This window comes from Notamacropus eugenii, chromosome 3, assembly GCF_028372415.1.
Source record: "Notamacropus eugenii isolate mMacEug1 chromosome 3, mMacEug1.pri_v2, whole genome shotgun sequence".
Taxonomy (NCBI): Eukaryota; Metazoa; Chordata; class Mammalia; order Diprotodontia; family Macropodidae; genus Notamacropus; species Notamacropus eugenii.
The window spans coordinates 111,881,042-111,904,256 of NC_092874.1; the positions used below are offsets into that span (position 1 = coordinate 111,881,042).

General features: G+C 39.8%; 1 protein-coding gene across 1 annotated transcript in view; it reads left to right on the plus strand.

Annotated features, from left to right (window-relative positions):
* DGKI (diacylglycerol kinase iota) overlaps nt 1–21,199 on the plus strand; it is a 552,077-nt gene extending 530,878 nt beyond the window's left edge. Inside the window, exons 31-33 of the mRNA XM_072652615.1 lie at nt 11,634–11,670; nt 13,605–13,704; nt 18,459–21,199. Coding sequence (XP_072508716.1) covers nt 11,634–11,670; nt 13,605–13,704; nt 18,459–18,575 — 254 coding nt within the window. The 3' untranslated portion in view covers nt 18,576–21,199. The remainder of the gene's footprint in view (nt 1–11,633; nt 11,671–13,604; nt 13,705–18,458) is intronic.
* Nucleotides 21,200–23,215: the final 2,016 nt, after the last annotated feature.

Sequence of the window (23,215 nt, forward strand, 5' to 3'; positions counted from 1 at the left end):
AATGACACCAATTATGAAAATATTCCCTGTGCCTTTAAGATCTTCATTTGTTCATATAGGACTTCATATTCTTTATGTTACTTCATTATTTCATTGGATTCATGTTCTCATCAATTTAGGTACTCTCTTAAAATGTACAGATTACAACCCATTCATTTCTTTCCGTTCTGGGCAATTCTTGTTCATACCTTTCCATAAATCTTCCATAGAGGACTTACCGAAGTACTAGAAGCCTTATTCTAGATTTATAAACATTTTGTATGTATCAGTGAAGTTCTTGGTTTGTCTGCCTCTTAATACCTCATTCTTACTCCATGGCTTTTTCTTCCTGTCATACATATTTGCCTGGATGATGGCCTATAATCTTCTTTTTCATATGTCAACAAGAATAACATGCTACAGTCTATTTATATCACAGGTAACTCTCCATTCCCCTCTGAGTCATAAGAATTTTTGTTTTTTTCAGAGACTGAGATGTTCCATTATTCACAACCATTTAGCATTACCAGGAGAATATTGGTGCTGTAAAGAAATATTTAATAGAAAAAGTTTTGCGTCAGATGGTAGTTTGTTGAAAGTGCTTTGCAATTTTCTAAGTATGCTCTAGTACACTTTCTTAATCTTATTAATTCTAGACCTACCTCATTGTCTGCTGGAAGTGGATGTCCAAAATACATGTAGTACTGGCTCAATCAACTCCTCATTCAAATTCATGTTGTAGTCTGACCAATAGACCTTATTCATCTGAGATCATTCCCACTTCTTCATATAGTATATAGTATGTGAAGGCACACATATCCTGGCATTGCAATTTTTTTCACTTAAAATGTTGGCATGATTAAAACTCACTTTTTTTATTTTATCATGTTTCCCACAAGCAAGGGCTTCTATTTGATCCATAGTGATGTCTGGAGCTAAGAAGTAGGGGTAAGATATACTGATTAAAGTCATTCTGCTAAATCTAGAAAGGACACAAAATAAGGCAGAGAAAAAGATGGAAACAGAAACAGACAGAACTGAAATATGTTAAATACAATATATATTTTAATCTAGGTTAGTGAACCCAGTTAGTGTGAGCATAGAACTAATGAGGACAAAATCTTGATTCCCATATGACTCAATTAGCTCCACGCCAAGAAAAACACTGTTCCCCTGGCTATCAACTATACCCTCAGCTCCAGCCAGCTCTCTCACTAATATTAGTCCCATTGATCACAAGGGGACTTGATAGAATGTGAAGGCTACAGCATGAGTCACCACTACTCAAACAAACCAATTTGATATCTCCTGTTGACCAAAGATAGTTAAGAAAAAGTGAAATGCAACCATTGTTGGTCTCAGATCTACATCTTGTCGAGTTGGCACGTAATACCAGCTTCACTTTTAATGTCCTTTGTACTCTGTCTTTTTGTTCATGGAGCTGGATGTGATAAAGTCTGAATTATACAAATGTGCAAGAACAGGTGCTCACTTCCATTTGGGTGCGTCTCTGTAGTCTGTGATGTAAAGTTCATGTCACTTGTGGCTTTGGTCATATAGCTTTTGAAGTTTCCTCCCTGCCATCCCAAGTAAATTATTTTCCCCTTTGGGGAAGGTACAAATTGCCTAGAACAAAGCCTTCGCTTTATGCAGCAGACACCCCTTAAATGCCATCTATGATGAAATTAGCACTTGCTTTTCAGATTGGATTGTGGACAAAAGCTGTCCAGTTTCTTAAGCCTGGCAATGAAAATGTTCTCTCTATTAAACAGCAGTCAGTAAGGCTATAAAATATGGAGAGATAATGAGGGAATAATGACCAAAGCTATCCTTGCACTTGAGAAGAGCTTCCTTTCCCATTTTTTCAATCATACTCACAACAGAAAAAAATCTACCTTTACCAATCTTTATTAGATATACTTAGACCCTGAATCATATACTGACACTAACGTTGTGACCCAAGATAAATCATTTAAGCACTTAGTGCCACAGGCCACTCTCTAAGACTAAAGTTTCAGAGGTCAGGACAATGTGGAGACAAGTTCCACGCTGATAGTTTATCAAAATGATGAGATTACTGAGTCACATTTCACATACCCTCAAAAATTACACTCAGAAATTGCCACCACATATGCAAATTTGATTTCATTTAATTGAAATATGATTTTAAATTTGGAATAGAATCAGATTGGACAAAATAATTCGATGGTTTGTCAAATAAACCCTGGAAAGAAGAAATACAAAAGGAGGAAGGAAGGAAGGAAGAGAAAGAAAGAGAGAAAAGAAAGAAAGAAAAAAAGGGAAGTGGCATAGCTGGTACATTGGATTTAGAGTTAGAAGACATATATTTGAATTTCCACTGTGCTAATTAATGCCTGAGCTTTAAGTGTCCTGGACAAATCACTTTAAAAACTCTACAAGGTTCAGTTTCCCCATCTGTAAAATTAAGGGATTGGAATAATAGCCTGCAAGGTCCTTTTCAGCCCTAAATTTATATTCTTAAGATCCTAGACAGTGAACTCTGAATCTTATGAAGGTTTTCTGATTTGACTCAAGTCACCATTGTGGCTTAATATGGTCTATATCCAAGGTACATGATGAGACTGTCTGACTTTTTGCAAAGACACTATTGATTACAGTAACATTAAGAACCCAACAGGGCCATTTAGCAGAGTGAATAAGTGCCATGGTATGTGGTTCTAACATCAGCTACTTTTCTTGCCTCTTTCCATCACTACCACCCCAAGTCTGCTTGTCTCTCCTGCCTCTCAGTTGTGGCATTTGTGGTTAGGGATTGGAGCCCTAATCACGACTTTAGCTCACTAAATACTACCCCATTTCCAAAAGGCAGAAATGAGAGATTAGTGACTCTCACAGACCCAGTAATCAGTGATTAATTTCTCCTCCAAGGGCTCTTTCAAAAACCAGACTTTTGAGCAATGAGGCAAAGGGAGGGGGCTCTGAACGGATTTCGGCTTGAAGGATGTCGTACATTGTAGAGGAGTCTATGAAAGGTTGAATCTTGTTCTCCCTTCATCTTCTCCCCGACCTCTCTCATAGCCACAACCTGCTGCTTTCTTTTATGAAAAACTCCACTTTGGGTATTTGGAGGGCTGAAAAGAGAATCAAGGGACAAGGAGAGTTAACAATTCCTCACAGACAGTGGTGAGAGACATTAAGGATGGAGAGTCATTCCAGCTGAGTTTACCCCCAGTGGTTCCTGCTTTTCAGCTCCTTTCAACCATATTTTGCACCCCACCCCCCTTTCCTCCTCCCCTGTTTGGCCCCTCTGAGAGACTTTTGTCTCGTTTTATTCTTTTACCTCCCCACACATTTTGTTCTTTTGTTTTTGTTTCCCCCCTCCTGCCCCCCTGTCGTTTTCCCTGATAGAAATCTCCCTCATGCATTTCCTTTTGGATTTCTATGGGGTTATTCTGTCGTCTTGTGCTGCCTTCAGTCTCTTTTTTCTTTCCCTGCCTCTTGTCCCCAAGAGAAACAGCCACCTTCCCGCTGGGACAGGATGACAGTACTGCGAACGTTCCCAGTGCCAGCTTTCCCCACATCTGTGCAGCTTTTGTCCCGTGGCAGAGGGGGATTTGGAATGGTCGGCTGGCAGCGTCAGGGAGACTAATGGAAAATGAGGGCCAAAGAGAAGGGGGTGGGAAGGTGGGAAGGAAAGCAAAGGGGATTTGGAGGAGTGGGTAGGAGACACAGGAGAAAAAACTCCAAATTAAAGGGTGTACACTACAAAGACTCCAAAGGTTCCAGTTTCTCTGTTAGGAATCCAGAGGTCCAGTGAATGCCCTCATACAGGGCCTGTGCAATTGCTACTACATGGTGAAGATGTTTAAGGAGAAAAAGTGATGTTTAGAATAATGCACTAAACTGTGCTGTCTTTGGAGCAGAGGAAGATTTTCTAGAAAGTCTTGCTTTTTTCCCAAATAATTTCTTACCTGAAAGCCATTCTATTTTTAATCCACTGCACCTTGGCCTCATTACCTTCCTTCCTTCATGGTTCTCCCACTTTCTAGAGATCGGTGTCTTCTGACCTCACATTTCAAATATGAACTCACTCTTATAAAAACATCATCTGGGCCATGTAACAAGTAGACTGAATTATAGGATCTCAGAGTGGAAAGCAACCTCAATCTAACCCCTTCCTGAGCAGTAATCTCTCTTTGACAGGGAATCCATTGCATCTTAAGGTGGTCCATCAGTGACAAGGAACCCTTTGCATCCCATTCTTGCAAAACCCTGATTGATAGGAAGTATTTCTTTATATTAGGCTCTCCCCTGCCTCTTTAAAACTATCAACCAGAGGTATTTATTTTGCACTCCTTGGCCAAGCAAAAATAAGTCAATTCTTTCCTCCAAATGACAGCTTGTCACATACTTGAAAACTGCTATCCTGTGCCTCAAAAGTCTTATGCAGAGGTGGGGAACCTGCAGCTTCAAAGACACATGTGGCCATCCAGATCCTCAAGTGTGGCTCTTCAACTGAATCCAAACTTCACAGAACAAATCCTGTTAATAAAAGGATTTGTTCTGTAAAATTTGGACTCAGTCAAAAGGCTGTATCCAAGGATTCTTGTTTTCTCTAAGCTAAATATTCTTTTTTTCCTTCACCTGAAATGCCCATGGTCTAGTTTTGAATCCCCTCATCCTCCTTGCCATTGTCCACTGAGATCTTGAGAGATGAGATGTAGTATACTGGTTGAAGAGCTAAACTTGGAGTCAAGAAGCCCTGTGTTCAAACTGTGCCTCAGACTGCCAAAGTGACCCTGCACAAGTCACTTAACTTCCTGTGTTTCAGTTTCTTCATGTATAAATTCAGAGATTTGGACTCTATGGTTTCTATGACCCCATTGCAGATGTAAAAATACGTTCCCTAAGGCAACTCAGTTTTGTCGATAGTGAAATATGATTCTTAGAAGTGACTCAGTACTCCAGGTGTGGTTTTATCAAGTTAAGTATAGCAGGCTATCACCATTCTCATTCTGAAGACAATGCTCCTATTAATATAGTGTAAGCTTATATACACAATCTTAGACTATTTTTTGTTGCAATCTTATGCTGTTGGCTCAAATGGAGCTTGCTGATATCTTAAACCCAAGCTCTTTTTGAAATAAACTGCTTCTTAGCCACGTCTCTCAGACTTGTATAGTTAGTTGGTTTTTGAAATACAAATGTTAGTACTACAGTTTAATCTTATTTGTTTAGACCCATCAGTATATCCTATGGAGGTTCAAATGGATTTTTAAAACCAGATTACATTTGTACAATTCAATTTAATTTGATATACATTTTTTAATTTCCTACAATGTACATGGTACTGGGAATACACGAACAAGAATGAGGCTTTCATTCATTTATTCATCAAATATTTATTGAGTTCTGAATAAAGACAAAGAGCTGAGCTGAGTGCTGTGGATGATTTAATGTAAAAGAGATCATGCCCGACCTCTAGGGTCTTACAATTTAGCAGAGGAGCTAAAATATTCACTTCCAAACATCTTCATACCATGTTATCTTCTCTCTGGCCATCATCTTCATATCTACCAATTGGATTCTTAGGCCCTTACAGGTGAACTTTCACCTTACCTTGTTGAGAACCAGCCTCCACCTAACTTCCAGAAATATCCATACCATGCCATCTTCCTAACCTGCTTTTCTGAGTTCCTTTTAGGTATACATTTTCCTCATTAGAGTATAATCTCCTTGAGGGCAAAAATCTTGCTTGCTTGTAAAGCTATTCCCAGAGCTTAGCTTCATTCCTGGCATATAATGAACAACTTAATAAATGCTCTATCTGTCTGTCTGACAATATTTAAATAGCTGCCCTACAAGACTGTATGGCAAATCTCATGAGTGCTGCAATAAGTATTCTACAGATTCAGAAGAAAGAATAGGTTATTTCTGGGGCTGAGGTGTCCAGGAAAGGTTTCATGGGACAGGTAAGATTTGTATCTTCAAGGTATTATACATTAGTCTTTGCCTCCTAACCTAGACAAATTATCACAGGATCCTCGGAGAATACGGAGATTGAGATCATTTTCTGTGTGCCCAGCCCAGCTGTGAAGTGACCTTTCTCTAAGCTTTGCTTTTAAATTTCATCATTGCTGACAACTTGCTCAGAAGGTTCCTCACCGATGTATTTTGTCCTGTGCAAAGCCCAACTCCTATTTTCTTTCTTTCTGCCTCTTCTCTCTATCCTGGCTAAAAGAAAATCATTTTCCCTCACCAAGCAGGATTGTTGTGTTTATTTTATTTTTTTCTTATATTTTCATGACTGGGTCTTTCTGCTACTGCTGGTTGGTCCACTCATATCTAACCACTCGCATATCTTCTTTGGCACCTTTGCTAAGCAGGACTATCCATGCCACCTCTTTCCCCATTTCAGGCAGAAAAATCTCAAGGCTCACTTTCATCTGCCTTAGAACCTCTAAAATTGGGATCCATAATGAATCTGTGAGCCTTTGATGCCCAGAAAGTGAAGTCGGAGAAAAGAGAAATGAAAAATAATTCCTCAAGCATTAGGGTCCAAGCTTGCCCAATATGTAGCTAGAAGAGAGAATGGAAGGTTAGAAAATCCTCTTGAACTTCTGCCATCCAAGCCAAGTTTTTGGCTAAACCTATTCCCCTCTCAACTCTGATCATCTGATTTGTGCCCCTCTCCCTTGATGATCTGCCTTCTCTTGTATATTTCTACAAATAGGGGCATAAGGGTAGTTTCAGTGAAAGTACCTGTTATCTAGAAACCTTAATCAGCCCTTGGTTTCAGTCTCAGTCAGCAAAAGTTTTACTGGAGATATTAATCACTTCTCCTTTCTCTCATTTCTGTTGGAGATGCTAACAATGAAAAGGAGGTACTGGAAAAAAAATTAAACATTTTGTTGTTAAGAACTCTCGCTCATAAATGGTCAGAATAAGCCTCCTCTTTTCCCCCTCACCATTCCTTCCCTGCCTTACCTGTCCCCAGCATCAAACTATTGATATGTTACACTGAGAAAATAATTTTGCAGTCTTGTCACTCTTGCTTACTGGAAGATTTTAAAACTTGGCCTGTATGGCTTCGGGGAACCTCCTCTATTGATGCAGTCCCCATTGCCCTGAGTGATGGAGTAGAATGAAGGAGAAAGCAGACACTTCAATAAGATACCACTTCTGTTGCTCAAATATCTTTGCAATTAACGGTAATGATGAGAACAGGCTACTGGAGAGATTGGGTCGCTTGTTTCAGAGTCAATGGCTCCAGAGGTTAGCAGAGGGTGTCGGTGGTTCTTTAAAAGACTGTTGGGCTTTGGAAACCTTCCTGCTCCTGGGTCTTGTTGAGGCTGCCCTGTCAGGAATGAATAGAACTGAAGTGACTGGTTCTCAGGGGCTCGTAATTTAAGGCACCAAGAGGCTTCATGCGTAATGGAGAGGAAAGGGGCCTGGTAGGGGGCTGGGGGGTGGGGGGTGGCAGCGCAGAGCAGGCAAGAGTAAACTTTCTCTTAGGCTTCCTCCCTTTGCTGTTTACTGCCAACTGCCAAGAGGAGGCCTTCATTTTATGGGATAATCTCTGTTCCCTGAATGGGCATTACCTCACTTTAAGTGAGTACCTGAAAAGGCCTTAGCCTAAAACAGCAAAGGTCTCCCATTGCATCCTGGGCCATCTCCAGTCGTCCTGATGAATATCTGGCTACTGGACCCTGGTGGCTCTGGAGGAGGAACTGAGGCTGATGACCTTGCACAGCTCTTCCTCACTCAACTGCAAGTCATGTCATCATTTCCCTGATGTCATGGTCCTCTTCGAAAATGAAGGACAAACACAATCAATCAGTACCAGCTGAAGCATTTCACTTGTGTCTGCACCCTCTTCTCCAGCCATGTGGACATCACCCTAGCTAGGTCCTCATAACCTTTCATCTGGGCTATTATAATAGCTTTCTAACTAGAATGTCTCTGATCCAGTGGGTCCTTTTGGGCGGTCCAGGTAATATGCTTAATGAAGTCGTCAAATCACATTATTCCTTTGTGCAGAAACCTTCATTGACTCTCCATAGTTGACTGAATAAAATGCCATATAAAAATATTTACTTAGTCCAGTATTCAAGACACTCTACAATCTAGCATGGTGCAGTAGAGAGGGAATTGGTTTTGGAGCCTGAAGAACTGGGTGCAAAACCTGCCCCTTAGTATCAGTGTGACTGTAGGGAAATCATGCCACTGCTCCCGGCCACAGTTTTCTCATCTAACAAAATAAGAGAGTCAGACTAGATGAATAGTGTTCAAATCAAATTTAATTAATCCATACATGAGGATTCCTGCCAGCTGCATATTTAAAATGTGATATTACCTATGTTTCATTGTATTTTCATTTATTTTGTTAAGTATTTCCCAATCACATAGTGGCAGTTAGGTGGCACAGCTATAAGAGTGCCAAGCCTGGCGTCAGGAAGACTCCTCTTTCTGGGTTCAAATCCTACTGAGACACTTCCTAACTGTGTAACCGTGAGCAAGTCACTTTACCCAGTTTGCCTCAGTTTCTTCATCTATAGAATGAGCTAGAGAAGGAAACAGCAAACTGCTCCCATATTTTTGCCAAGAAAACTTCAAATGGGATCCTGAAGAGTCAGATGACTGAAAAAGACTGGAGAAAAAATTACATTTTGATCTAATTTGGACAGTACCCGTAAGTGGGACTCACAGGCCCTGTGTGTCTAGAGCAGATCATCTCTAAGATTCTTAGGTTTATGATTCTGTTATCCCCGCACTCTCTCACATGAGCCTCCTTTATGGACTCAGTGCCCCTGATCTTGCCTGGAATCATTTCCTCTCACTCTCATCTGAAACAAGTCAAGGAGCCACATTGTGCTTCATTAATCTTTTCCTGACCTTCCTATTTGATAATTACATCTTCTTCCTCCAGTTTGTCATAGGATTCTTTATCCCTCCTTTGCATTTAATCACATTCTACATTGTAGCTATTGATGTAAAAATCCTATTTTCATATTAGATTGTAAGCTCCCTACCATCAGAGTCTACCATTTGTGTGTGTGTGTCTGTATGTGTACATGTGTTTAATCTTTGTACCCTCATACTAGCTCAGTTTCTTGCATATGATAGCTACTTAAAAATATTATTAAAATGAGCTTAATATGAGATTACCCAATTCCTAAATTTTTAGGTCTAATAAGATGAAATCTAATATGGTTGAATGGAAAGTGCTATCTGTAGATTCAAAGCATGAAGTACATGCAACTGGAGGGAGGAGATATGACCAGAGGGCAAGCATTTCCTGTGAAAAGAACTTGAGGGAGTTAGGATGCTCTTTATGCTCCATACTCTTAAGCAGGATTTTGGCAACTCTAGTGTTAGCTCATGTAACCTTGGACTCCATTAATAGCCAGTGCAAGGCAATGGTGAGGTGAGATGTGCTTTATACATAGAGGAGGCCTACAGGACAAATATAAACAAGGGGCAGTCTTAAATGCCTTGTGCTTCTTTGTGAGGGAATTAGACCATTTTTATGAAATATTCTAGGGGATGGCTTTGACTTCATCATTACTGTACTATCGCAGAGATAATAGAAAAATATGACATAGTTCTAGGTTGTGAAGAGCCTATAATCTGTTAGGGAGATAAGAGTTCCCTGTAACAAGATAACAAGAACTACCAGGCATATATAATGAGCACTAAATGAATGGTTCAGAAATCAATGGCACAAAAATCTATAGAAGAAAAAATCACATGGGTGATGTTGACTTAAGAATGGATGAGCTAGTCAGGTATCAAAGTGGATAGAGCGGTGCAGAAAGGAAGATTGAGCTCAAATCCATCCTCAAACACTTATTCACTGTATGACTCTGGGCAAGTCACATAACTTCTCTCAGGCTGTTTCTTCATTTGCAAAATGGGGATAATAATAAGCACTATGTCTCTGGATTGTTTTATCAAATGAGATATTTGTAAAGGACTTTGCAAACCTTTAAGCACTATGTAGATGTTAGCTATTGGTATTATTACTATCTCTAATTATTATTAATAATCATTATTTTATACTAATTAAAAACAAACAAACAAATAAATGGCAAACAACAAATAGATGGAGAGGAAGGAGAATACTAGGGGATGGAATGTGAAAATATACACAAGTAAGAAAAGATGAAGCAGCCTGGGAAATAGTGAGGAGAGCAATTTGACCAGATCATACATTTCATTTAGGAAAATAGTAGATGAGAGAATATTGGAAAGGGAAGTTGAGGATAGATTGCTGACATGCCTTAAATACCACTCTTAAATGTTTGTTGCTTAATGTCTGGGCAGTGAAAAACCACTGAAGGGTTTTTAAGTGTAAAGCAATTTGACTAAAAAGATATTTTTGATTTTTTAAAAAAGTCAGAAGCATCTTATTGAACATATTTGAGGAAGTAAGACAAAAATGTACCATGGCCATTCATTCAATATATTTTATTGTGTTTAATATATTCAGAGGATATAACAATCAGTAGGTTATTTCAATAGAATAGGCATGAGGTTATAAGATCTTGAATTAGGGTGGCTGTGATAGAGTAGAAATGAAGGGATGAAAAGTAGAAGTTTTACAAAAGAAAAAGGAACATAGTTTGGTAATAGATTGCACATGAAAGGCAAGAGAGAGGAAGGAGTCAAAAGCCACTTGACAAATTTAAGCCAAGGTAACTGGGAGAATAATTGGAAGCTACCTTTAGAGACAGAAAGATCTGGGGCCAAGTAACTTCTCCTGGATATGGGTTAGAGATGGAAGCTCAGAGATATTTTAACTTTTATCATTGTTAATTTGAAAGATTTTGTATCATTCTTGATAACTTTTATTTCTGAATTGTTTGTTCATATCCTTTCGCAGTTATCTATTAGGGGAATAGTTCCTGAATATTTTTTTCTTTTTCCCTGAAAAGCAAATTCATTTCCTTTTGTTCCAGTGCCCACAAAAATGGACAGAAAGAAATCACCAGGAGGAAGCCTCTGTAGAAAAGATAGGGCTGGCACTGTCCTTTCTATAATAAAATATTGCACATTCATGGAGGGCAAGTACTGGAAAGAATTCCCCTTGTTATTAAGTATAGCAAGTCCTCACAATTTCCAAAGAAAAATTCCACTTACAACATTTTCTATGTCTCTCTGGACTTTAGTTTACTTATCTGTATATGAGGGGTTTGGGCCAGATGGTCTCTGAGGTCTTCCAGATCTAATAGTCTATAGTGCTCTTATGTCATTCCAGCCAAGTTAGCTACTGGTGAGTCTAAAACTTGCCATATGAGCCATCTCTCCCTTCCATCTTTGGACTCCTATTGCATTCATAACTGAACCATTCAGTGCTGCTTCTCCAATTGTTTCTCATGTATTAGTTTTGTATCCCCAATTAGATCCTTGGGAGAAGATATCATATTTCATACTTCTTTTTTTATATCCCACAGAATCTAAAACCAAGCTTGGAATCTAGCAGGAATTCAGCAAATAATTGTTGATTGAAAGAGAGGGCAGGTTTTGAGTATACAGACTTCCTAGTCTACTCTTCCTAGTTTTCATTTTATTTTCCAGGGAATTATACACTGGGCATTTCTATAATGTTGCCTGCCTCTGGCTAATTCTTTTGGCTTCTTCTTTATGTAAATTCTTTGTTTCTTGCACAGGTCCTTCTGAATTATTGGATATGACAGACAGTGAAACGTGAGTACTTGTCCAGCATTTTATGGGTTTGGGGTTTCTCTTAGGAATATGATTGGGAAAATGAAAGAGAGAAGTCTGTAAGTTCTTAAAGGGATACTTAGATACTAAGTGTCCACTGCTTGGCCATTTTATATGTCTGTGTACAAAATCTTCGTTATGTTGTAAGAAGGTAGCATGTCAGATTATAGAATACCAGACTTCAAATCTGAACTACTTAAATTTAAATCTTACCCTGATACTTTTTGGTAATGTGACCATGGACAGGTCATTTAACCTTTCCCTAAGACTTATCTATTAAGTTGTGAATGCATTGGGATATGTGTTATTGCATAAAATTGCACATCCAAGACCTGTTGATGGATATGTGTCAATTTATCTATCCGTGATATGTACAGGTTTCCTCGGACATAAACACAATGATGCAATGGTACACACAGAAGTAGTACAATTCATTAGACTAGGAATCATATGTAACTCCTGACTGGTTTTGTACTTTTGATCTGTCACATGATGCCCAGGACTCTGTGTTTCAACTAGCCAGGCATCCTATATCCAACAGGGACAGAAACTTCTGGGCAGTGGTCGCTACAGCTGAAACTGAGTCCAGAGGAGATGCCCACATTCAGAAATTAGGCAGAAATCTTAAAAAAGAATGATGGTCTAAGCTAAAACATTATTTTGGGGATAGAAATATAAGACAAGATGGATTCCAAGGAACATATTCATCCCTGCAATCTGAATCCTATAATTTGGATTCTCTCTCATAAACCTCATCTGTCAGCACACAAGCAGCCCAGAATTGAATAAATGAATCACAGAATGTTTAGAGCTGGAAAGAACCTCAGAGATATGCTTCAACATCTATATTTTAATAGAGGGAAAATGTGGTATAATAAGGAAAAGCATTGATCTTAACCTCAGAATCTGGAGTACTTGGGTTTGAATCCTATCTAGAACACTGATTAATTGAATGATTCTGACAAGTCATTCAACCCGCTACAAGCCACAGTTGATTCATCTGTAAAATGTGGATGATAAATAGCTCATTCCTGGAGAGTTAGATCTGGAAGGAACTTAAGAGGCCACATAGTCTGAACCCCTTATTTTATAGATGATGAAATTGCTCAGAGAAGATAAGGGATTTGCCTCAGCTCAGACAGGTACTAAGAGTCAGAGATGGTACTTGAACACTTGTTCTCTGATGCCTGAACCAGTGTTCTTTCCACTAGACTAAGCTAAGGCTACTCCACATTTGTAGTACATGTTGCAACTTTCAAAGTGCCTTCATTTGCACTTCAAGCTTCCCAACAACTCTGCTGTTTACTACATGGGCAACCATGGGCAAGTCATTTCTCCCCTTCAAGTCTCTATTTCCTCATCTGTAAAATGAGGTCAGACCAAATTTTCCTTGACATCCTTTCCAGTTCTAAAGCTGTTATTCTCATTTTATAAATGAGAGGGCAGAGGTCCAGAGAAATCAGATAATTTATCCAAGGCAGTCAAGCTAATAAGTTCTAGGCTTGCCAGTGCTGGAGACCTCCAATCCATTGTCTCTGTACCCATTCAAGTGGCTTTCTTTTAACATGTTGCCTCCCTAAGAAGCATGGAGATTTGTTATTAATAAAGAAAAATTAATAATTTGGTATAATAAATACATACATTTTCAACCACTGGGCCCAGTTGACTAATACTGTTTTGGAAAAAAAAAGAAAGAGAGAGAGAGGCTGATGCTGGATATTGTGCTTATGTGAACTCTTCATTAAAGAAACCCTGTGGATTGAGTGACTCAAGTGATTTTCAGCCTTCCCCAAATGTCATTTCACCACTTACAGTGACAGGGAATAGTTGAGAGTACAGTATCTAGAGCAAGGTGGGGTTTCCCCCTCCATGGTTAAAGTTGCTCACTGCTAGTTTCTTTTCTGGTCTTGATTTAGGGGAGAGACAGCCTTGCATAAGGCTGCCTGCCAGCGGAACCGGGCTGTCTGCCAACTCCTGGTGGATGCAGGGGCATCTCTGAGAAAGAGGGATTCCAAGGTAACCTGATGAATGAGTGGAAACATTCTCCTAGCTGGGCACGGCCACTGGCACCATAGCCTTCACTTGTGCACATAGCTAGGGCATCCTTTCTATGCTGATGGCAGGGCCTGGGGCTTTGGAAAAAAAGGAGGAAAAAATAAAGTGCTTTATTTAGAGAAACTGCAGTTTAAATCTATAACCACAAAGAAAGGGTGTGTGTTTGCATAGGTACATTTATAAATCTCCGTGTGTGCCTGGCCTTATTTTGGCTAGTCTATTAGCTTGGCTAAGTCCTGGCAGCCAGACTATGGGCAGAGAAGATATCCAATGTTCAAGTATGGAAATCAGGGTCATTCTAGTGGAGTGATGGCATGGGTATGGAGTACTCTTACCCTTCAGGGTTGTAGAAGGGAGCATGGGAAGGAAGGCAGAGGAATGGGATTCATCATTCAACCCAATATTTATGTACTATGGTGTTCATGGTACCATATGGGAGGAGTTCCAATAAGTGACATAGAATTTAAGTCCTTTCAAAATACTCTTATTAAGTGGCTGATATATGCAAGGCATTGTGCTATGTTTTGAAAAAAATAATCGTCTCTGCTCTGAAGGACTTTATATTCTATTTGTGTGTGTGTGTGTGTGTGTGTGTGTATGAAGAGAGAGAGAGAGAGAGAGAGAGAGAGAGAGAGAGAGAGATAAATATATACAAAGAAATCCATGGGTGGGAACTGGGGGGAGATAAAATTCACTGGCCAAGAGAGTGTCCCAAGCAATAAAGGTCAATACTCAATAATAATCCCTTTGTGGTGATTTAAAAGGTTCAAGAACATAACCTCTGGGTAATTTGATCATTATATTAATAATGTCAACATTTTAATCAAAGGATTGTCATTTGGCCCTCTCTCTTAGATCAAAGACATTCATGGTAGCAAGTTATGTGCCCATTGGAAGGGGGCAGGTGTGTTCCTGAGGATGTCAATCAGCTCTGATTGGTTAGCAATTAATGAGAGAGTGAATATTACAATGAGGGGCTGGACCTGAACTTTGGTTATGTTATTTACTTCTAAGTTAGCTCCAGTCTTGGGAAATCTATCCAAAGAATTTATCCCCTCCCAACCCTGAGTAGAGCACAATGGCTGCACCCCAGGGGTGGGTAGAGGAAATATATATCCTCTGGATAGAGGAAAAGGTTAGCCCAGCCTTCAGAGACTGAGGTTTTGAAATAAGGATAAAAGAAAAAAGAGGAAATCTGAATCTCTCCACATCATTATTAATAATCATTTATCTCACCTTGCATGTATGAGCAGTTAAATTTTTTTTTCAAAATGATTGCCCATCTATTATCTCTTTTGATTTCTACACTAATTCTGTGATCTAGGTGGGATATATATTGTTATCTCTATTTTACAGGTGAGGAAAATGAGATATAGATTGAATTCCCAAAGTCATATGTGTAATAGTGGTAGAGGTAGGGTCAGAAGCTAACTTTAGAGATTCCCAACTAACACTCTAGGTCCAGTAAAGTTAGTATAGAGGAAAGAGCCCTGGGTCTGAAGTCAGAGGACCTAGGTTCAAATCCTATCTGTGTGTCCTTGTGTAAGTCATGGAACATTTTGGGGTTCTAATCACCTATAAAATGAGTTTGTGATAACCCTTCCAGCTCTAAATCCATGATCCTCTAAAGCAGTTGAGGGAAGAAATGGAGTTTTTTTTGCACTGTGGTAGTAAGTGTGGGGAAGATCTGGAATACTGAGGTATTCAATGGTGGAAAGAAAGATTAGCATTCAGTAGCTCCAGCAGAGCACAGGTCATCTAATGAGGTGGGTAGATTGTTGGGGGAAGGTGTCAGCCTGGAAGGGAGTACTGACTGTTCTCTACCCTAAGTGTGAGTGTGACTATAAAATAGTGAGGTTGATTTTCCTATGGGGCTCAGGACTATAAAGTCACACCTCATATATTATAAACACATATTAAAAAAAATGGCATTAAAATGTAAGTGTGGACTCTTATTTGCCCTATGGTAGGTGAAAAATAAAATGACCAAGGAAACAAAGGTTTGGGCTTCTGAGCATTTTGATTTATTAGGCAGTACATATCAGTTACCTAACAAATTGGGACCAGGCCCTTTCCTCAGCTTAGCACTGAATAGGAAGAGACATTTTCATAGGTGAAAAACAATCAAATAATGCCAGTTAATTAAAAGGAAACCAGGATACCACATTAGCTAAGCTGATTTCTAATTAGGAGAAAGATTAAGGACTTTCCAAATTGGGAAAGAGAGAGTAAAGAGATGCAATTCCCTGAAATCTGAAAAAGGTATCCCACTCCCCCCAAGTGTCTATGAGTAATCAAAAGAACATGGAAACAATAACTGATTGGTTAGTGTGGGACCAGTTTTCAGATAACACATATGGATTACTTGAGGTGTATAATTGTGAGAAAACTTCTTGCATCATTCTTCATATCTGAGGAGTTTCTGGTATGTATAACCTAGTTCTTAGGTAAAGGTCTTTAAACAATAGGTAGGGGTGGTCTAACTTTCCAGTCATGCAGGGCTGAGTTCAAACAATGCAATAAAATTTTCCAGCTGTTCCCACAATTGAATAAAGTTTTCTCACAAGACAGAAATTGACTGGACCCATAACTGAATAGAAAGGAAACTGAGCTAGCTCCAGAATTGAGTCACATGATGGAGTCAATTTGGTTCACTCAATTCCCACTACCACTTGCTGTTCCAATCCCCTCAATTCCCTCAGTCCTTTTCTATAAATGTGGATTTTATATGTGCTGCTATTTTACTGAAAGGAAGAGAGAGTTAAGAAATATGATTATGACCTTCCTGACATCTTGTGAGTAGGGAGTTGCCAAAGGCAGGGATGAAGAACAAAAAAGGGCAGTTGTATCAGACATGCGATCTGCATATTGGATGAGTTAGTTAAGGCTGAGCTGTTATCAGAAAAGAAGAAAACCAGTAGAACTGACCTAGGAATTATGTGCCTAGAAAAGAGACACAAGTTCAAGAAGAAGAGGTACTTGATCGAGGATGCCAGCTCGAGTTTAAAGGAAGATAAAACCACTGAGGTGGGTTCAGGTGATTATAAGGAGAGAATATTTGACATAGGATAAATAGGAATCAGCAAGGAAACACCAAGTAAGCACATTTTGGATTTAGTTGTTAAGTGATGAAAGGAGAGAAACTGAGCAAAACTGAACTGAGTATAGGTAATGAAGCTGGGTCTTTGCATTCTTGTCGTATGTGTAGTTTGCACCTTGAGATCTCTGTGTCCATAGTGAAGGGACTCTGTACTCTGACAAATGGAGTGTGTCCTGTACTAAGGATATAGGAGACGGGGGCAGGGAGAGATAGGAAAGGAGAAGTGTCAGCATCCCAAGGATTCAGGCAAAAAAGAAAATTCAGTTGCAGTGTGGCCACAGTTTACTGATAGTAAAAGTATGTAGAGACCCCGCTGATTCGGGGTTACCTTTTCATCCACACGCCTTTAGCTGTTTAAATTTCCCATCATCCAAAATGAAAGAGTTGCGGGGCAGGGGGCGGGGCAGTGGTGGAAGTGGGGAGCACTGCCTGCGAGAACTTGTTGAAGAGAGCATTGACGATCCGGAAAGAGAAGATACTCCATAAGGAAAGCATGTTTTTGAAAGATGTGTACGTAAGCAAAGCAAGCATTAGGCAATATTAAGGAATGGGCTGAACTGGTTTCCGTTGCTGCTCATCATCTACTCTATGGGTCGTCCTCTGTTTGGTACCGGTTTCTCTCCGAGGTGGTATGATATAATGGGAAAAGCAATGCTTTTAGAGGCAAACTAAGGTCAGATCTCTGCTTTGTCCCTCATCGTTTCATAATCATTGGCAAGTCACTTCATCTTCTTGGGTCGTACTTTTTCCTTCTGTAAGTTGAGGGGGGTTGGGCCAGATGACCACAAAGGTCACTTCTAGATCTCAGTCTGTGATTCTGTAATTTTCTCTCCCTATTTCTCTCCTCTACTGGTCACATGATTAGAGAGATGTCTGGGGTTGTTTGATTCAGGGTATTATACTCTGACCTTCATCGCTAATGCTGTGGATCTTTTCTTCTCCATATGAAATCATCAAATCAAGTCAAGAAGCATTTATTAAGCACCTGCCGTTTTCCAGGCAGATCATTTGTGCCCTCAGAGCTCTGCTATGTCACCAGTTGGGTCTGACCCATCAAATTAAGATTAGGTTGTTAATGGTAGATAATGCCTCCCAGATAGCATTTGTATCCAGGGATCTTCGTTATTGTTTCTCTTATGAGTAAGGTTAAGGAAAATCAACAAGCTAAAGAGAAAAGATAAATAGCCCTCTCTGCCAGCTGCTTCCTTTTCCCATAGATTCAGAAACCTCCTGGCAATCCTCATACAGCACTGGGGCTGCATTTTCTCCTTTTTGCAGTTAACAAAGCATAACAGGGAGATTCTTTTTGGTTGAGACACCAAATTATTAGTCATGATCTTATCTTGGAGTTGACTAAAAAAAAATTCAATTCAAGAACCTAGAGTGTGTGAGTTTGTAAGGAATAGTCTAGAGAACCTTAAAATCAGCAGAGAAAACTCTTATTTGTTAGGTCTTCTATGATAGCATCCATCCCCCTTAACATTAGCTCATTCCTTGAGAAAGCTGCTAACATTCAGTTTCTGAACAGCCACTGTGTGTGCAGCTTTGTCCTTGTGTGTCTCTGATATGCTATCTTTTGTGCTTGTGTCTGTTTCTTTCTATCTGCAAATCACAGGGCAAGACCCCTCAAGACAGAGCCCAGCAGGCTGGGGACCCAGATCTGGCTTCGTATCTAGAGAGTCGTCAGAGCTACACGGTTCTTACCCATGAAGACCTAGAGACTGCAGTTTGACTCAGGTAGAAGGAAGAGAGGAACTCTGGTGAGAATTATCGACAATGCCCCTTGGCAGTCCGGCAGCTCCTGCAGAAGAAACTGATGGAATCAATGTGTCTATCTTTATCATGCAAGATATCTGTCTGAGGACATGCCACCAGTTTCTAAGGGCTACTGAGATGCACCACAGAATACTATAGCCCCCAGGGAATGAGGCAGGATTCATGGAGGTTTGTGGAATACTTGGTCCACAAAATTTGATCCTTATTGCTTCCAGCAAGTAGCATGAACTTATGTGTTCACCTGTATAATTTATTTTAAAGTCGGAAAGGATGTTTCTATAAATGGCACTGCTCCTCTTTCCCCTTCTGCACAGAGTGGCTCCCTACATCCACACAGCCCTACTCCAGCTATCTGTCAGTTGGTTTTAAATTAAAAGGATGTCTGTTCTCTTAATAGCCAGGCTTCACAGCTAATGTGGTTTCTGGAAGGACTTTGAAGGAGCTCTGGATGGCCCACAAAAAAAAACATGACTCGGCTTCAGTTTCCTATGACTAAATTCATCTAAAATATTTAGTGACTAGGGAGTGTTCTCCCTTTTTTGCATGGGTCCCTCTCTTCCTTTTTCATCTTATGGGAACTGAGAAGTACCTCATGGATGATGTCAACGGGTATCAGAAATGTGTCCTCATAAATCACTGAGCTTTCGTGAGGTGGCATGGAAACATGTGGGTTTATGTGGTCACTGAGCAGGGCTCTAAGGTGGCTTGCTCATGCACCCAAAGTGGTAGATTGGGGTTCCTGGTCTCTGGCCATGGCAACAAAAGAATGATTCAGCTTGGGCTTTTTTAATAGCTGAGTACTGCCTATGTGTAGCCACTTTTGCCTTCTGGTGCAATGGAATTGAAAGATGAACGGAACAAAGGCAGTCACACAGTTGGCACAGCTACCCACTTATAAGAGTTGCAGCAAAAAAAGAAAAAAAAAGAGCAGACAATCATGAGTTTGGAAACTGTGGGAACAGGGAATGGAATATTGTGGCTGAATTTATTTCCAGACATTTCTGAGAATAGAGAGCAGGCCTGTTCATGGAGAGGCTTGGCATAAAACGGTGAATTTCTAAGAAGACCAATTTAAACAAAATGGCAGCCATTGGTCTTCTAACCAGTGCTACCCTAACCTACCATCTTGGGTACAGTAGACTTAGAGAGCCTGTATTAGGTGTCTCCTCCAGCTGTTAGGGTTTTTTTTAATCACTCAATTCCAAATATATTGTCACCAAAGTGAGAGAACTATAGCCTCTGCACCTTCCATTTCTGTTTTACTACAACAATTTGGCAATATCCACGTTTCTTTACAATTGACTCTTAACCACACTGCATGTCAGGTACCAAAATTACATCTTTAACTCTCTTGGCTCAATGTTGACACCATTAAAAATCTCATTTTGCAGGGGAAAAGAAGGGTTTTATATCCCCCTTTTTTCCTTCTCTTTCTCACAACCTATCACTGGAGAGATCTTAGAAGGAGGGTGCATGACAGTGTTGCTTTCATCAGTGGAGTAGGGCTGTTCCATCTCTACCACCTCAGCTCATACTGCACACATAGGTCTCTGTGGGTTTATACTGCCAGGATCTTAGTGCTCGTTAGAGCCCATGAAAACACCTCTTGCGTGGGGCAAACAATCTTGGCTTTGCTTCTGTATAAGCTGCAGGGATGGAATGTTTATGATTCCTTTACTGGGTGTGCAAAGACTTTGCTACTGCCTAAAAGTGACCCTGTCTTAGTCTCCATCCCATCCCCTCTCATTGGACATGAATAAAGTGTTTTCCTAGTGTTTCTGCATGTGAACTTAAATTATCGTCTTTCTATTTTTAACTTGCAGGTCCAGTGGTGATGCATTGATCCACTGGTTATTTGAATCACATTTTGATTATATATCACAATTTGCAAGTACAGATTAGAGATACTATATAAAATAGGACTTATCCCAAACTAGTTGTTGATTATAACCTCTGTCTCCCCAGTCACTTCAAATTGCATCCTTGATCTTATTTCATCTGTGAGAGAAAAAGGCAGGTTGTGAATGATCTATTTCTATATACCAGCCTTCAAAAATGGAAATTGGGGAGGGGTGAATGGAGAAACTGTAGTAGATTATTTCCAAAAGCTGGAAAAAAAATATACTGCAGAAGAATTTAATCCCTGGTGCTTCTCTGCTGGAAATTTTCCAGTTGGTAAGTCTGCCAGAAGGGGGTAGTGATGAAAAATGCAATGCAATCATAAAACCAGTTTTGTATCTGGCTTTAGAAGATGCACTTGGCAATGCAGTTGCTCTCATAGCTACCAGTACTCTGTATGTGTATGCATGTGTGTGTATGTGTGTGTACGTGTGTGTGTGTTTTCATGGCTGTGGTGAGGAGGAAACCTTCATTTCTGACCACTGAGGGTCTTAAACTTTTCCATGAGTCCCCCCAAACTGATACTGCATAAGTAAAAGGTACAAGTGACTACAGATAGCCCTAGTATAGAAGGAAAGAAGTTCCTATTGTGAAGACTGGATGAAGTATTGACTCCTGGGGGGCCATGGGCCATTCGGAAACTGTTATCTATGCAAATAAAGGAATGAGGATTCCATCTTATATAGCTGAGGAAATTTTTTTCCAAAAATAAAAATAAACACTGGGACTTAGGTTTCCCAAGCATGCATGCAAGAAAGCACCAATTATAATATGACCATATCATTAAATTCACCTCCAGCAACACACTTTGATCTACTTCATTGATGTAGGAAATTCTGCATTGGGGGCTTCCTCTGCCAATGCAACTTGACCCCTTCTCTACAATAGATAGCCTTAGATGAACAGAAAACTGAGAACTTGCATCACTTGTTTACAATTGCACAGATAGTATGTGTCAGAGTCAGACCTTGAAATGCGGTCTTTCTTGCTCCAAAGGCAACTGTCCATTTCACCATGCTGTCTCAAACCTTCCTTAGCATTTGTTCAGTTGGACAAATGAGTGTAATGTAATACAATCAAACCTTACCATTCAAGAATTTACCACTCACTGTCTCAGCATCTGCATTCTCTGGACTCGTATATGTACCAAGTGCCCAGGCAAAACTAACTTTAAGTGGAGATCCCACCAAAAGCTTAATTAAAAAGACATACACCTATGAAAATGGTGTTTTCCCAAAATCATTGAGACCACTTGATGGTTCCATATGCTGGTGGTTTCCCTTTGTGGTCTGTGTTCTATCTTTCCTGGGGTGGCCACATCAGCTCCTAGGTTCCATTTTTAGCTCATACTGATAGAGAGATGAAAAATGGGCTATTCTTATTCAAACATAACTTCAAAGTGATGTTAGCTATTCTTGCAGTTTCTTATTCCAGTATTACATATTTAAGAAATAGAACCCAATGATATTGTACTTTTTCATATCTCTAGTGATGTGAGCAGGCAGGCAAGGAAGAAATAGACACAAAAGAGAATTTTCAAAGGGAAGTTCTATTTACCTATGTGAGGGATGAGAAGCCCAGAACAGAAGCCAGCCTTCAAGCTGATTGCTTCACTGGCCATATTGAAACAAATTGAAAATATCATTGCTCTCAAACTTTACGTGATAACTGGATTTGGTGCTGAGCCAGATCTGTTTGTGTTATGAGAACTTTAATATGTTTTTCGGACCTGGAAAGGATGGCTTAGCCTACAGCATTTCTGAAGCTTATTCACTTAGAAGCCTTGCAATACCCATGTCTGAAAACATATGGGATTTCAGCCTGTATTGATTTAGAAAATAAATGAAAAGGCCATAATGAAGTCAAGATGTTACTAGTAGTGGATGGCATTGCTTTGGTTATGGCCTTGAAGGCAAACAGCTAAGCTTCTACTATGTGTGGTTGAATCAGAGGCTAGCATGCTTTCCCATTCAGTTATGGCCATTAAAATATATTAAAATAACTAATTATAATCATCACGTAGCACCAGTATATTTAAACAGATTATTAAAAATTTAGAATAAGATATAGAGAAATACAAACACCCAAGTACAATTGAAGACCTTTCTCACCACATACTAATTATTCCCTATTGCAGCTTAATCTCACCTTTGTTTTCCTCAGGCCTAAGCACAATTAAATCACCCTGAATCTCTACTTGAATTTCGAAGCTCTTGGGGGTTGTGCGTTGCTCAAGTATCTTTGATTAACTAATTTTTCTTTGTATCAAATCTCTTTTCCGATGGCTTCCTTCCAGCGTGTGATCATCTCTCTGCTGTAAGAAGCCCAAACAATTGTTCTGACCTTAAAATTTAGAGAGTGATGCCTCTTCACCTCCGTCCAAACTATTCACATAGTTTAGCCTATTAATTAAAGGAGGAACAAGTCGAACTGACCTTTTGGACATCCATGGTTATAGAGAATATTCTTACTGTGCTCTCTTGCATCTTATTTCACCCTATAACAAAGCCGAAGGAGAAGTCCAAGTTATTTGGTCCAGCGATCCCATGATCATGATCAGTTTTGCCTAATCACACATTTTCCTGTCACCTATCTCCCGAGTCTAAGCTCGTGCTCTCATCAGTTATCTACCAAGGTGCTTATCAATAAATAGGCAGCTGAATTGTCCCTTGAAAACTATCACTTAGTTGCTCCCCC